Below are 14,522 nucleotides of genomic sequence, written 5' to 3'. Positions count from 1 at the left end.
CCTATAGAGAACTGGGATCAACTGCCCAGTGGGAATAATATTGGAGAGGAATAGAGAGCTGCTGACCTAGAGGGGGCCTGAGAATCAGGACTAGGGCATTAGTGCTCCTTAATGTGTCCCCTCCTGCTCCCTCTATCTCCAGTAATGGTTAAAATACACACAGGTATATTGATTGAATCTCAGTTTGGCCATTTTCTGTCTGAAGGAGCTTGGGGGCAATTTATTTGATCTTTTGAGTCCCAGTACCCATGAGATGGGAAAACAAAGATGGTCGTTGTGAAAACAGAAGCGGTACCACTTGTGCCCAGGTCCTGCCTGTCTCTGACTCTGCGTGGGCAAGAGCGTACCTGAGAACCCTCATCTTTGAGTCCAGATAAGATGACCACACTGAAGGTAAAGTTAACCCTGTTCTTGAGCACACCGAAATGCTTTTGAGGCACGGAATCATCTTCCTTAGATGCTATCTTGCTCACTTGCAAGTGAGGAAAGCACGCCCCTGCCAAGCTAGGTAGTGTGTTCGTGTTCAGAGGCTACTTCTCTTGTTAGAGGAGAAGCCAGAATTCTATCCTGTTATGCCTGATTACTAGGCACTGCTGGGCTCATGGAAGTTGAGGGGTTAGAGGGAGGAGGTGGGAGGATAGAGGGGAGGGTGTGGATGTGGGTGTGGGTGTGGTGTGTGGGTGGTGGCATCCAGGGAGGACCCTGATCCTTCACAACAATGGTTGTGATTCCCTTTCCTGGTTTTAGAAATAACTGTCCAGCTGTACAAAATCTTGTTCCTGGGAGGTACAGCAGAGGGGGTAAAATTAAGGCTAAAAGTGAGGTTGGGGAGCTTTTGAGAGGCAAGTGTCTGGGATTTGTCTCCAGTGAATAGAGAAGAGACTGAGGTAGACACTTAGGAGTCCAGCTTGGGTCAGAATTGATACTAGGGTCTTTAGAAAAGAGAACAGCTAGCAAACAACTGCCAATTTGACTGAAGAGGCAATGGGATGAGACAGAGGAGTGACTGGCCTGAGGCCCTGTGGCCCAGGAACCAGCTCTTTTTGAACCCAGGCGCCGGACTTCCAGCTGTGAATTCTTGCATTCACCCCGCCCCCCTGCAGCCCCTCCCCTGTGCCTTTGAGGCTGAGGCAGTGTTCTGAGAAAAGCACAGGGAAGGAAGGTAAGCTAGGGGTGTTGCAGGCGTTCTGTGCTACTTCTCTAAAGTTAGTCTGGGACTTGGTGTCTTCAACCCCTTGAAGGATGCTCTGCAGGGGTCCAGGCTGCAGGTCCAGCACTGTTGGCTCACTGCGAGACTGTGGCCAAGTCGTGTTTCTCTCTGTTAGTCATTTTTGTTCTGAGCCTGGGCTTCTGGTTCACACACCTGGTGTGAATGTCTGGGGTTTGATGAGCTCCTTGACAGAGAGAGATTCTCTGGCCTCTCCTCATCTGTGCGCGTTAAGTCACTCTCTTGATTCGGGGTCTTACTGTCTATATAGCCCAGCCTCCAATCAGGATCCCCTTGTCTCTGTCTCCTAAGCACTGGGGTCACAGGATGTACCCCTGCAGCTAGACATCGCTCACTCTTTAAGTGGGTTTCAAAGCACGTTACAAGTTGCCCCTTGCCATCGGAGGGGGCTCGGTTCCAGGATCCTGTTAATATTGAACTTCAGGGCTTTTACATACAGTGACATAACTATATATCCACAATACAACCCACACGTCTTCTCGTGTGCTTTAAAGCATCTCTAGATTACCTGTGACACCACCGTGAGCAAGCTATGAAACGTTACTCACTGTACTGCATGGCTTAGGGAAACACGAGGGAAATAGTCTGTACAAGTTCAGTACAAAACTATTTCCATCCGTGCGTGGTGGGTGGAATCAGTTAGGTGAAGACACAGGACAAAGAGATGGCTGTGGTAGGACCCCCTTCTCCTAGGCTGGTTGTGGCTCTCCTTACAGTGGTGGGAATCGCGCAGTTCCTAGGGATTGCATGCTCTGGGGAAGTCAGTAACGGTGGCTAAGGGATTTGTATTGCGTTTTCCCCAGCCCCATCCAGCAATCTCATCCTCCTGAGAATTTCTCCAGGAGACCAAGAACTTGGCTGAGTTCTCTGCAAAGTCCTGCACTCGTTTTTCCACAGAGAAATCAGTCCACAGAGATGCCAGGTCTGCTTCAAAAGCACCTGCCACAGATAAGCCTCAGCCTATAGACCCTTGGCTCCAGGTGCCTCCGTCCCTCTGTGTAGCTACTCCTTTTCTGCTTCACGTGGGACTCCGTGGCAAGCCAGGCGTGGCAACTGTGCGAGGTGCCCACTGCGGGAGCACAGAGGACTTTTGTGCCAGGCGGTCACCACCCCTTAGCCGGCCCCTCCCTGCTCACCGAACAGACTTTACCTGCCGGCCCGGGCGCCCGCAGTCTCTCTTGCAGCTTTGCTGACTTAGAGCACTGCACACCTAGGAGCTGCTTCCCGACGGTGCGGTGCAGCGCAGCAGCCCAGGGGCCCAGCGTTCCTGCCGCGCAGCCCCTCCGTCGCGGGTCCCCTCCCTCGGGGCTGATCATTAACTCAAAAGCAGTATAAGGAGTGAGTGGCCCCGGTGAGCCGGTGAGCCGGAGGGACTCGTCGCCACCGCCATGGACAGTAGCACCTTGAGCCCCGCTGTTACTGCCACCGATGCACCCATCCAGTCCTATGAGCGCATTCGCAATGCGGCTGACATATCAGTCATCGTCATCTACTTCGTGGTGGTGATGGCTGTCGGGCTGTGGGTATGTGCGGGTCCTGGGGCACGGGCTGGAGAGGCCAGGGCCACTGTGTGGCATGAGCAGGCACACACTGATGCCATGATTTTCCTGAGCCACACAGAGGCAGGGTGGGTTTACAGGTCTATAAAAGGGAGTGGGGATGTCCTGGGAATGTTGGGGAGGAGTGCAGGGCACAGGAGGCCTGTGTTTAGGTAGGTAGAGGATGCCCAAGGGAGCCTTTCAAGAAGGCCAGGGAAGATCCTGAGCTGAGGGGGAAGGCAGAGGATCAGAGACTAGGACAGAATGTGAGCAACAGGAAAGGGTCACCTTGGAGCAGAAGCATCTGACCTCTTAATTTTCCACTTTCCAATGAGAAAGAAACAGTTTAGAGCCGGGAAGTCATCACCTCCGCAGACTGCAGGTGCTTGAGTCAGCCTATGGCTGACCAATGCCCCCTTCTGGGGAAGGCTAATCCAGAGGCCTTGCACGGTGGGATTGTAGAGGGTATCTGGGGTTAGAGATGAGGAAGGAGGGAGTGAGCAGACAGTGACCTGGTCCCGGGAAGAGGGAAGTACATGTATCTCCTCTCGGGACTCTGGGGACACACCAAACCAGAGAAACTTGTTCTTCAAAGCCTGGAACTTGGAAAGTTCATTTATGATGCTGGCACACCTAACAGCTGGACAAAGTGTGAAAGCATTTCAGCTACCTCTAAAGGTGGGAATATAGAAGAAGCTAGAGTCAGGAAAGGATGGTGGGCATTAACCCTTTCACTGACAGCTGCATCAGGGGTAAAAGGAAGCATGAGTTTTTTTACTTTAAAAAAAGAATTATATAAATCATATGTAACAGAAAGGCTCCCCAAGTGTCACTCTTGGGGTCTTTGGGGCTCTCTTCACCACTTTACCTGGCTTCCTTTAACAGTAGCAAGCGTCTAGCATAGGCACCTCTATGGCTTGCTCTCCTGTGGTTGAACTAAATGATGCAGAATGAACTTCCCACAGCCCGTGCTCATCCAAGTCTGAAACAGGCTTGAATGTTTGTAACTATGCTTCCGATCCCCTCTCCCACATATCGAGAGTTGAGTCTGAAAGGTCTTTATGAGTCTAGAAAGGACTGTCTCCTTATGCTTCTGCCACTCACCTTCCAGGGCGTGGGGTCCGTGCCCTGGATAATCTTTGTGTTTTCAAGTAAAACGGGCAGCAACCGTAAGCTGGACAATACACCTTCACACAAAAAAGCCACAGGCCTGGGAAGTCAGGAATGGCAATTTCAGTTATACAGAAGGGGAACTGGAAGGCACAGGTGGCTGTGAATTGCCAGGGATTTTGCAATCCTTGGGTCTGATCCAGGAACTTAGGTGTCCTGATCCTTGCCTCGACACCTCAAGCATAGCGCTTGCTTGCTGCCTTCCCCTCCAATTCACGTCGATAGATGTTGGAACCAAGATGTAAACCCACCGTTTGCTAGCAATACCAGACGGCCCCTTTCCCAGAATGCACTGATTATCCCGTGCTCTTATCCCGGCTCCTTTGAGCCTTCTCGGTCATCCTGCAAGTGTTTACATTTTTTTTTTATGGCGTTTGCACTTTGAAATATCTGCTATTCGATGTCACTTGTCCTGCTACAATGCTACTTAATGAGCCTGCTAGTATTTGTCTGTTTAACCTTCTCCCATTTCCCCGTGCTTCCGAACCTTTCTCATTTACCACCCCTCTTTCTCCTACTGAATTGTCGAGGTGGCTATATTTAGGGATGGATACAATGGCTTCTGAATGATTTCTGGGCTTCAGAGACCAACCCAAGCCCACCGTGCTCCCTTAGAAAACCACCCACAGTGAATGCTCCCTCACCTCCAGCCGCATCCATTCCAACAACACTCAGTTTGGTTCTGTCTGCTTTCAACCTCGCTTCTTCATTGATTACCTTTTGGCTTTGGCCCATTGCTTGTTTGATATTTATTTTTCTTTTCCTTCACTATTTCACATTTCTTCTTCCAGGGGGTAGGGTTATAGCTGCTTAAGTCAGATCACTGACATTATTTTTGCTACCAACAGATGCTACCAACCCAAACTAGAGTTGTTAAAAATATGGCCCGATGGCCGAATCGTGGGCGATAGCCCATTTTTATATGGCTCATAAGCCAAGAATAACTTTGACCCTTGGAGGGGGTTATAAACATTATAGGATAAGGCAAAATAAAATTATGTGGTAGAGAATCCACAAATTCCAAAGCACCTACTATTAGACCTGCTTTCGTCTCTTTTCAAACATTTATTACTACTATTAGTCTATTACATTGTATATACAGGTGTGTTCCCTGCACGTCTGTACCACATGTGTACAGTGTCCTACGGGTCTAGAAGAGGCTCAGATTGTGTAAAATGGAGTTACACAGTTGCGAGCTGCCTTATGGATGCTGGGAATTGAACGTGGGTCAACTGGAGGGCCAGCCAGTGCTTTCAACCTCTAGGCCATCTCCCCAGGCACCAAACCCGTTTTATTTTGGCCTAATCAGATGATCGCTTGTCATTCAGACCCTTGCTATTCAAGCCAGTAAGATCATTGCCACAAGAGTTGGAGTGGCCTTTGAGTTAACAGCAACGCTGAATGCTTGAGTTGGAATGGCCTCTGGGGGAAGCACAACCTTTCCATTTTATTAACGAGGGGAAGAATTGCAACCAGAAGTCTAGATGAATCGATATCAGAGCAGGGACGATTAAAACTCGTACGATGCAAAGCCAGCACTAGTCTTCCTTTCTCCGCTTCAAGACACTGCCTTCCTGGAAAACCGTCTCCACTGCTCCTTCCCCACCACTCAAGGGACAGTGCTGTTCACGTGTCCTCTATTTCTTCTTTCCTCGTAGATTTGCATGAATGTAGGCCTAGTGTTCACTGGCCTCAACTCTCTTCATCCTATACTTGTACATCTCTTATTAAATTATTTGGCAAAAGAATTTTTGCAAGTTAACAACAACTTTACCTTGACTATTCCAGGAGAAAGTCTCCCCCGGGTCCAGTTTCCATCTCTGGGCAGAGAAAAAAAATCTTCCTGGTACCACCTTGAACCCCACATCCTTAGTTTCTCAGTTCCCTACATATCATCTGATTGTGACCTGCGTAGGTTGCATTGAACATGGTTGGTCCACATGAATCTTCCGCGCTGAGGGCCAACACCCTGGTTTGTTTCCTTCCTTCCTTTTCTCTCAGAGTTCTGCCTCCTTCTGTTCTTATGCACACTATACTGTACGGCTGAATGGGTCAATTAGTGCCCACTCACGATGGGTGGGTGGCTCAGGCCGCATGGCGATTTGGTGACCACTGTCAAACATTTCAGATTCCATGAAGGTCCAATAGCAAGTCAAGAGCTGTCTCTCACGAGGAGAATAATTGTCTGCAGATTATATAACTTAAAATCCCAAGGATACTCTCTGTGAGTCACCCATACGGGTGTTCCAAAGATAACAGCGTCACCGTCACCGTCTGCCGCTGATACGTAAATACGGTAGGGTCAGCTGGAGGAACTTTTCCTTGTTCCAGGCCCTATTCAAAGGTGGCAGTTTCAGAGCCAGAGTGACTTGTGTATATGAGTAACACACCCAAGTGAGGAATGTGCTGTCTTCAGAATCCAAACAGGCCCACTAAGCATTGTGCTGGGTCTCAGGAGTGGGTGGGGCCAGGTGCAATAGCATAATCTTTAACCTATATGCCCCACCCCACTGGACTCCCGGAGTTTCACCGAGGTAGTGGCCTCTTGAATTTGGTTGGATATTCTCCACCCTCTGAGGTGCATATGCCTCACCAACAAGTCTGAAGTGCTACCACTTTCCGATCATTTGGTCCATTCAGCATAACGCCATCAATATGGTGGGCCGGTGTGATATTTTGTGAATCAGATGGGTGACATAGATCCCTCTGGACTACGTTATGACACGATAGTGTTGAGAGCTGTGCAGAGGGTGGAGGAGTCCATCTCAAGAGGTTTCAGAGAGGAACAATAGTGGCAACTGGGATGGAGACTATTCTTGTGAGATTTTAATACAGGATGTAACTGTTTTCTGCCCTGGTCCTAAGAATCTGCCTGAGGCTAAATGGAAAAAATAATAACTTAATTTTGCCAGTACAGGAGACTTTAAGACAGCCTAACAATTGACCTGTTATTTGGTGATTTTATCTAGACAACTTTCATATATGTATGTATTTTTAGGAAGTTTCTACTGTATGTGATACCTCAAATAACCCGTAGTTTTAGTAGTCCCTCCCTTGTCCCCTTCTTCCCTCCAGCTTCCTGTTAGACCCTCCCAGTCCAGTCCTCACTCCAAACCTCCATCCACCATTATTCATTCTATTCCCTGTCTCTAGGGAAACGCCTCCCTTTCCCCCAGTCCCTTCCTCTTTTCCTGACTTCTGTAGTTAAATTGTAGCATGCTTGTCAAGGACTTAACAACTAATATCCACATAGAAACAATATATAGTATATTTGTATTTCTGGGTCTCAGTTACCCCACTCAGGATTAATTTTTCTAGCTTTATCTATCTTCCTGCAAACTTGTGATTTCGTTTTTTATAATGGCTAAGTAATATTCCGTTGGAACGATGTACCAAGTTTCCTTTATCCATTCATCTTTTGATTGACATCTGGGTTTTTTTCCAGTTTCTGGCATTGAACGTAGTTGAGCAAGTGTCTCGGTCATAGGATTGGAGCACCCTTTGTGCATATGCCCCAGAGTGGGATAGCTGATTTTGAAGTAGGCTGATTCCTATCTTTGTCATGAACCAACACTACACTGACTTCTATGATGACTGTACAAATTTGCATTCCCGCCAGTGATGGAGGAGTGTTCTGTGTATTCCATATGCTCACCAACATGACCTGTGGCTTATTGATCTTGGACATTCAGATTAGTGCAAGATGAAATCTCAAATCAGTTTTGATTAGCATTTCCTCGATGACTAAGCGTGTTACCGCTTCTCAGTCATTTGCGTTTCTTTCTCTGAGCATGCTCTGACTTGGCCTGTACCCCTGTTAAAGTAGCTTTTTCCTATCTGATTCCATTTTAAAAAAAATTTAAATCAAAATATTTTTTATGTGCATTGGTGTTTTGCCTGCATGTATGCACCATACATGTGAGGGTACCAGATCCCCTGGAACTGGAGTTACAGACAGCCTTGAGCTGCCATGTGGTTGCTGGGAATTGAACCTGGATCCTCTGGAAGAGCAGCAGTGCTCTTAACTACTGAACCATCTCTCCAGCCCTTGAGTTTTTATATATTTTGGATGGTAGCCCTGTATCAGAGGTGCACTTAGTAAAAAATATTTCCCCATTCTGTAGGCTGCTGCTTTGTCTGAATGATGACGCCTTTGCTATACCGAAGCTCTTTAGTTTTATGAGGTCCCATTTATCAGTGGGAGCTCTTAGTGCCTGTGCTATCCGTGATACATTTAGAAAGTCTTTTCTTGGGCCAAGGAATTCAAGACTATTCCCCACTTTCTCCTCTATCCGATTCAGTGTATCTGGCTTTATGTCGAGGTCTTTTATCCATTTAGAGTTGAGTTTTGTGCAGGGCGATGAATATAGGTCTATTTGCATCCTTCTACAAGCAGCCATCCCCCTTGAACAGCACCATTTGTTGAAGAGTCTGCTTTTTTCTCCAGTGTGTATTTCTGGCTTCTCTAAGAGAAAAAAAAAAATCAAGTGTCCATAGAGTGTGGTCCTGTTGATGGTCTTTGATTTGATTCCACCGATCAGTGTGTCTGTCTTTGTGTCAATACCATGATTTTTATTTTAACCACTATTGCTCTGTAGTACATGCCTTGAAAAGTGGAGCCTCCAGCAGTTCTTCTATCATTCAGGATTGGTTTAGTGATCTTGAGTATTTCGTGTTTCCATATGGAGCTGAAAGTCTGTGAGGAACTGTGTTGGAATTTTACGGGGATGGTGTTGAATCTGTAGATTGCTTTTCATAGGGTGGCCATTTCGACTCTTTTGTTTCTATTGGTTCACAAGTGCGGGAGTTCTTTCTATTTTCTGATCCTTCTTTAATTTCCTTTGTCAGTGTCATTAAATTTTTATCATACAAGTCTTCCGCTTGCTTGAATATCTACCCCAAGATATTTTATATTATTTGAGGCTATCGTGAAAGGTGTTATTTCTTTGACTTGTTTCTCGGTCCTTTGTCATTTGTATACAGGAAGGCTACTGATTCTGTAAGGCTTCTGCATTCTGTTATTTCGCTGAAAGAGTGTTTCAGCTGTAGGAGCTCCTGGCGGAAGTTGTAGGGTCACTTGTATATACTATTAGATCATCTGCAACCAGAGATACTTTGACTTCTTCCCTTCCAGTCTGGTCCTTTCCTGTTTGTATCCCTTGATCATTTTTTCGTTGACTCACTGCTAAGACTTCAAGCACTATATTGAATAGATATGGAGAGAGTGAACATCCTTGTCTTGTTCCTGACCTTAGTGGAATTGCTTTGAGTTTCTCTCCATTTTAGTTGGTGTTGGCTAAGGGCTGGTTGTAAACTGCCTTTGTTATGGTGAGGTAAATCCTTTGTATCCCTAATCTCTTTAGGATTTTTATCACGGAGAGGCATTGGATTTTGTCAAAGGTCTTTCCTGCATGTCAAGAGGTGATCATGTAACTCTGGACTTTTCCTCCTGAGCTCTTTGTTCCCAGAAGTAATGACCCTGACACTAATTATTCATTAGCAAATACTTAGGCCAATAATTTTACTCTGCTTCCTGACTAGCTCATATTTCAACATCTAGTTTATTCTATTCTAGCTTCCTCTACTGGCTAGTTACCTCGTCTCAGGTTTATGCAACCCATCTCCCTTTCTGTCCAGAAGACTCTTCTCCTTGATGACTACTTCCCAGAATTCCTGCCCCCCTTGCTCCTAGAACTCCAACCTCCTATTTCCTGCCTCCGTCCACTGGCCAAAGGTTTTTTTTTCTTTTTTAATTTTTTTTCCTTTTTCTTCTTTCTTTTTTCGGAGCTGGGGACCGAACCCAGGGCCTTGCGTTTGCTAGGCAAGCGCTCTACCACTGAGCCAAATCCCCAACCCAAAGGTTATTTTTTTTTAATTGTCATGTGAATGCTTTCACACAGTGTACCAGTGAGTCTCTCTACATGATCACATGGTTTTTGTCTTTCAGTTTCTTTAGATGGTGGATCACGTTTGTAGATTTACATATGTCATACCGTCGGTGGGCTGAAGCCTACCTGATCACGGTGAATGATCTTTTTGATGTGTTTTTGGATTCAGTTGACAAAGTATTTCATTGAGAATTTCTCTATCTATGTTCATAAGAGAAATTGGTCTGCAATTCTCTGTTTTTGTTGGGTCTTTGTGTGCTTTGGGTGTCAGGGTGACTGTGATCTCGTAAAATCAGTTGGGCAAAGTTTTCCTGCTTCTATTTCATGGAATAATTTGAGGAGTGCTGTCATCGACTCTTTGAAAGTCTGGTAAAATTCTGCACTAAAGCCATCTGTCCTTGAGTTTGTTTGTTCACTTATTTATTTATTTGAATTGGGAGACATTTAATGACCTCTTCCATTTACTAGGGGTTATAGGTCTGTTTAAATTTTCTAAATCTGAACTTGATTTAACTTTGTTAGTTGGTGTATATATATAAAGAGTTCATTTCTTTTAGATATTCCAATGTGATGGGGTACAGGTTTTTAAAGTATGCCCGTAGGATTCTCTGGACTCTGTCAGTGTCTGTTGTTACATAGCCCATTCTGCCTCTGGTTTTGTTAATTTAGATATTCTCTCTCCGCCTTTGATTATTTTGAATAAAGGTTGGTCAATCTAACTGATTTTATTAAAGAACCAACCCCTCGTTCCGTTGATTCTTTGTGTTGATTTTTTCTTCCCATTTTATTGGTTTCGGCCCTGAGTTTGGTTATATCTTTGGTTATATCTATTCCTTCTGGGTGTTATTTCCTCTTTTTGTTCTAGAGCTTTCGGGTGCTAAGTCTGATAGGAACTCTCTTCTCTCTTGATGTTGGCACTTAGCTGTAAGCTCGCCTCTTAGAGTCATCCTCATGCTGTTCCACAGGCTTGGGTGTCCTGTGAGTTCACTCTCATTCATTTCTAGGACATCGTTAGTTTCTTCCTTCACTCATTATTATTCATTCATTCAGAAGTGAATTGTCTGTCCCACGAGCTTGTAACCTTCTTTTTTTTTTTTTTTTTTTTTTTTGGTTCTTTTTTTTCGGAGCTGGGGACAGAACCCAGGGCCTTGCGCTTCCTAGGCAAGCGCTCTACCACTGAGCTAAATCCCCAACCCCGCTTGTAACCTTCTTGTGGTGGTTGATATCCAGCACAACAAGATTTGTGGTGTTCAGATAGGATTCAGGGAGTTATTTCAATTTTCTTGCATCTGTTGTGTCTTCCTTCGTGTCTAAGCATGAGGTCGACTTGGGAGAAAGTTCCTTGAGCTGCTGAGAAGAACGCATGGTCTCTTGTGTTTGGGTGAAGTGTTAGGTCCATCTGGTTGCCGATGCCAGTTAGCTCCAGCATCTCTGTTTAGTTTGTGCCTGGATTGTCTGTGTAGTGGTGAGAGCCGTGTATTGAAATCACCTACTATCACCGTGTGAGGGCTAGTAAGTGATTTACGCTATACTAGTACTTCTTTTATAAACTTGGGTGCCCTCGTTCTTTAGTACGTAGATCTTAAGAACTGCAACATCCTCTGGGTGGACGATACTTTGATGAGTATGTAATGGCCTTCTCTTCTCTTCTGATTAGTTTTGCTTTGAAGTCTAGCTTGTCCGATGTTTTTTTTTTTGTTTTTTCTTTTTTCTCTTTTTTTCAGAGCTGGGGACCAAACCCAGGGCCTTGCGTTTGCTAGGCAAGCGGTCTACCACTGAGCTAAATCCCCAACCCCTTGTCCGATGTTAAAATGGCTATACACACTTGCTTCTTAGCTCCATTTCCTTGAAGTGTCCTCTTTTCCATCCTTTTACCCCGAGGCGATGTCTATTCTTTTTTTTTTTTTTTTCTTTTCTTTTTTTCGGAGCTGGGGACCGAACCCAGGGCCTTGCGCTTGCTAGGCAAGCACTCTACCACTGAGCTAAATCCCCAACCCCGGTGATGTCTATTCTTGATGTTAAGGTGTATTTCTTTGACACAGCAAATGTTAGTCTGTGTCTATTGGGGAATTGAGACCATGTTGCTGGGAGCTATCATCAAGCAGTGTTTGTTGATTTCCGTTATTTTGTTGTGGGGTGGGTTATTTTTGTTTGTCTTCTTGGGTGTGGTCAGCCTCTTCAGGTTGAAGTTTTCTTTCTAGCTCCTTCAGTAGAGCTGGATTTGCAGATAGATACTGCTTAAGTCTGGTTTTTATCACGAAACCTCTTTCTTTATCCGTTTGTTGTGATTTAATATTTTGCTGTGTATAATAGTCCAGGTTGGCCTCCGTGGTCTCTTAGAGCTTCTTTAACACCTGCCCAGACTGTCTGGCTTTTAGAGTTTCCATTGAGAAGTCAGACATTATTCTAATGGGTCTGCCTCTATGTGTTATGGTCTTTTAAGCTTTTAGTATTCTTCCCTTGTGCTGTATGTTTAGTGTTTTAATTATTTAGTGCCAAGGGGAATTTTTTTTCTAGACCAGTGTATTTAGTCTTCTCTACTCTTCTTGTACCTTGATAGGCACCCTCTTTTAGGTTAGGGAAATTTTCTTCTATAACTTTGTTAAAAAATAACCTGGGTTTTCTTTCTCCTTCCTCTATTCCTAGTATTCGTAGTTTGGTCTTTTCATAGTGTCCCAGATTTTTGGGATGTCTTCTGCCTGCATCCTCCCTGCCCCCATGACGCTTTGGTATTGTTTTAGATTTCACATTTTCTTTGACCAAGGTATCCATTTCTTTTATCCTGTCTTCAGTGTCTGAAATTTTCTCCTCTATCTTTTGCATTCTGTTGGTGGGACTTGTCTCGGAGTTCCTAAACGTCTCATTTCCAGTTTTCCCTCTGCTTGGATATTTTTTTTTATTGATTCTATTTTCATTTGCAAGCCTTGAACTGTTTTCTTCACTCCACTGTGTTTCTTAGGTTTCTTTAATGGGTTTGTTCTTCTTTTCCTGTAAGGACCTCTAGTGTACTCCTTTAGGCCATTTTGAAGTCCTCGGCTTTTGGGTTGGTTGTGCTGCCTTTCATTTCTCGGGCCTCCTGTCGTCGGGCTGCAGTGGAGACACGCTGTCCTGGCTGTGGTTGTGTTTCTACATCGGTGTGTAGGAAGCTGGGCTGGAGATGACTGTAGTTCTGAGTGCTGATTTCCGGTTATTGCCGGGTAGGTGTTTCAGTCCTCAGTTTCTAACTTTAGAATTATCTTAGGAGTGATCTTTCCCCGGTCAGTTTCTAGAATCTGAATCTTTTAGCATTTATTCCTGTTTCAGTGTCAGCTGCCTTCTCTGCACCTTAAGTCTGTTTGCCATGTTGCTATTCCCAGGAAGACTGCTGAGTCTTCAGAGTATGTCTTGTGGGAGGAAGAACACACTGCCAGGAGTCCAGAAAGACTTGTGCGCTCTCCCTGGCACTGCACAACATACCGAGGGGCTCGATAAATCCTTGTTGATGGGTTGGGTGCATAAAAGCCTTACTTCCCGAAGGAGTCCAAGCCACTGGTGCAGGGTGAGCACCCGTAAGGGTGTACCTGTTGCAGACTTGTTTGCTGCTGAGATGACATCAGAGGTTAATTCCTTTGGACCACTGAGAAGAGAAAAGTCACCATCAGTCATTAACAAGAGTCTGGACCAAGGGACCAAGGACAGAGAGAGAGGGAAGAGGAAGAGAGACCTCGAAGCCAGGCCAGTGGCACTGAGCCAGAGGCTGGGTTGGGAATGATCAGAGGTGGGATTCCAGAGGAGCTGAGAGAGGCTGTGCTCATCCTGTACTGGACTATAGGCCATTTGTCTCCTGACAAGCCTTCAGTGGCTCCCTGTGTCTGTGAATAAAGCCTGCTCCATTTGGCCTGACATTTGAGACACTTTTTACCCTCTCCACATTCATTCACCTCGTCTAGGCTCAAGAGCCAGGGTCGCTGTCATTCCCTCTCCACACTCTGGGTGCTGCACTGCTTCAATCCCTAAGCTGCCAACCCTGAAGTCCAAAGTCTCCTCCTCCTGCTTCCCCGCAGGAGAACGGAAAACCCCACTTTTCCTTCAAGAATTGGGAAACACTGTCTCTCTGTGAAGTTACTTCTTGCCATCAGAAGGACTTTCCTCATTCATTCTGAACTTAGTCACAGTGTGTTGCAAATTAATGACTCTAGCAAGTTCCCATGTCTACTCAGAGAGGAAAAATATGAGTTGAACTTGAGTATCTTCTTTCCAGTAGGACTAAGTGCTTATGCTGTGCATTCATTCTTGTGACATTTTATTTTTTTTCTTAATAGTTTTATTGAGATATAAGCTACATACCCTTTAGTACCTTTTAAAGGTATATTTCATTACACCTTGGTATGCATATAAGAAAGACACAAGAAACATTTTGTTTCCCCTTTTTAACATGCAAACAAAACAAAGTGGACAGATCCAGGAGTGGTGACTTGCCCCAAACCACATGGTAGGTTAAGAGCAGAGCTAGCTCCAGGGCCTCAGTTTCCCTGTCTGTGTAATATAAGTGAGCTCCTTTGGGCAAGCACACTGAGGCTGGGAGAGGGGGTGTTAGCACACTGAGGCTGGGAGAGGGGGTGTTAGCACACTGAGGCTGGGGGAGGGGGTGTGCGCGTGTGCCTCTGAAACTAGAATGGTTACAAGATAGAGCTTATTGTAGGAGGAATCTGTTCTTCA

General features: G+C 45.4%; 1 protein-coding gene across 1 annotated transcript in view; it reads left to right on the top strand.

The window, feature by feature from the left end:
- Positions 1-2,447: 2,447 nt before the first annotated feature.
- The window catches only part of Slc5a1 (solute carrier family 5 member 1), a 63,959-nt gene continuing 51,884 nt past the window's right edge, over positions 2,448-14,522 (top strand). The window contains 1 exon segment of the mRNA NM_013033.2: positions 2,448-2,751. Coding sequence (NP_037165.1) covers positions 2,617-2,751 — 135 coding nt within the window. The 5' untranslated portion in view covers positions 2,448-2,616.

The sequence above is a fragment of the Rattus norvegicus genome, chromosome 14, assembly GCF_021556685.1.
Source record: "Rattus norvegicus strain SHRSP/BbbUtx chromosome 14, alternate assembly SHRSP_T2T, whole genome shotgun sequence".
Lineage (NCBI taxonomy): Eukaryota > Metazoa > Chordata > Mammalia > Rodentia > Muridae > Rattus > Rattus norvegicus.
Note: the sequence above shows the minus strand (reverse complement) of the source record. Positions and strands in the feature narration are given on the sequence as shown.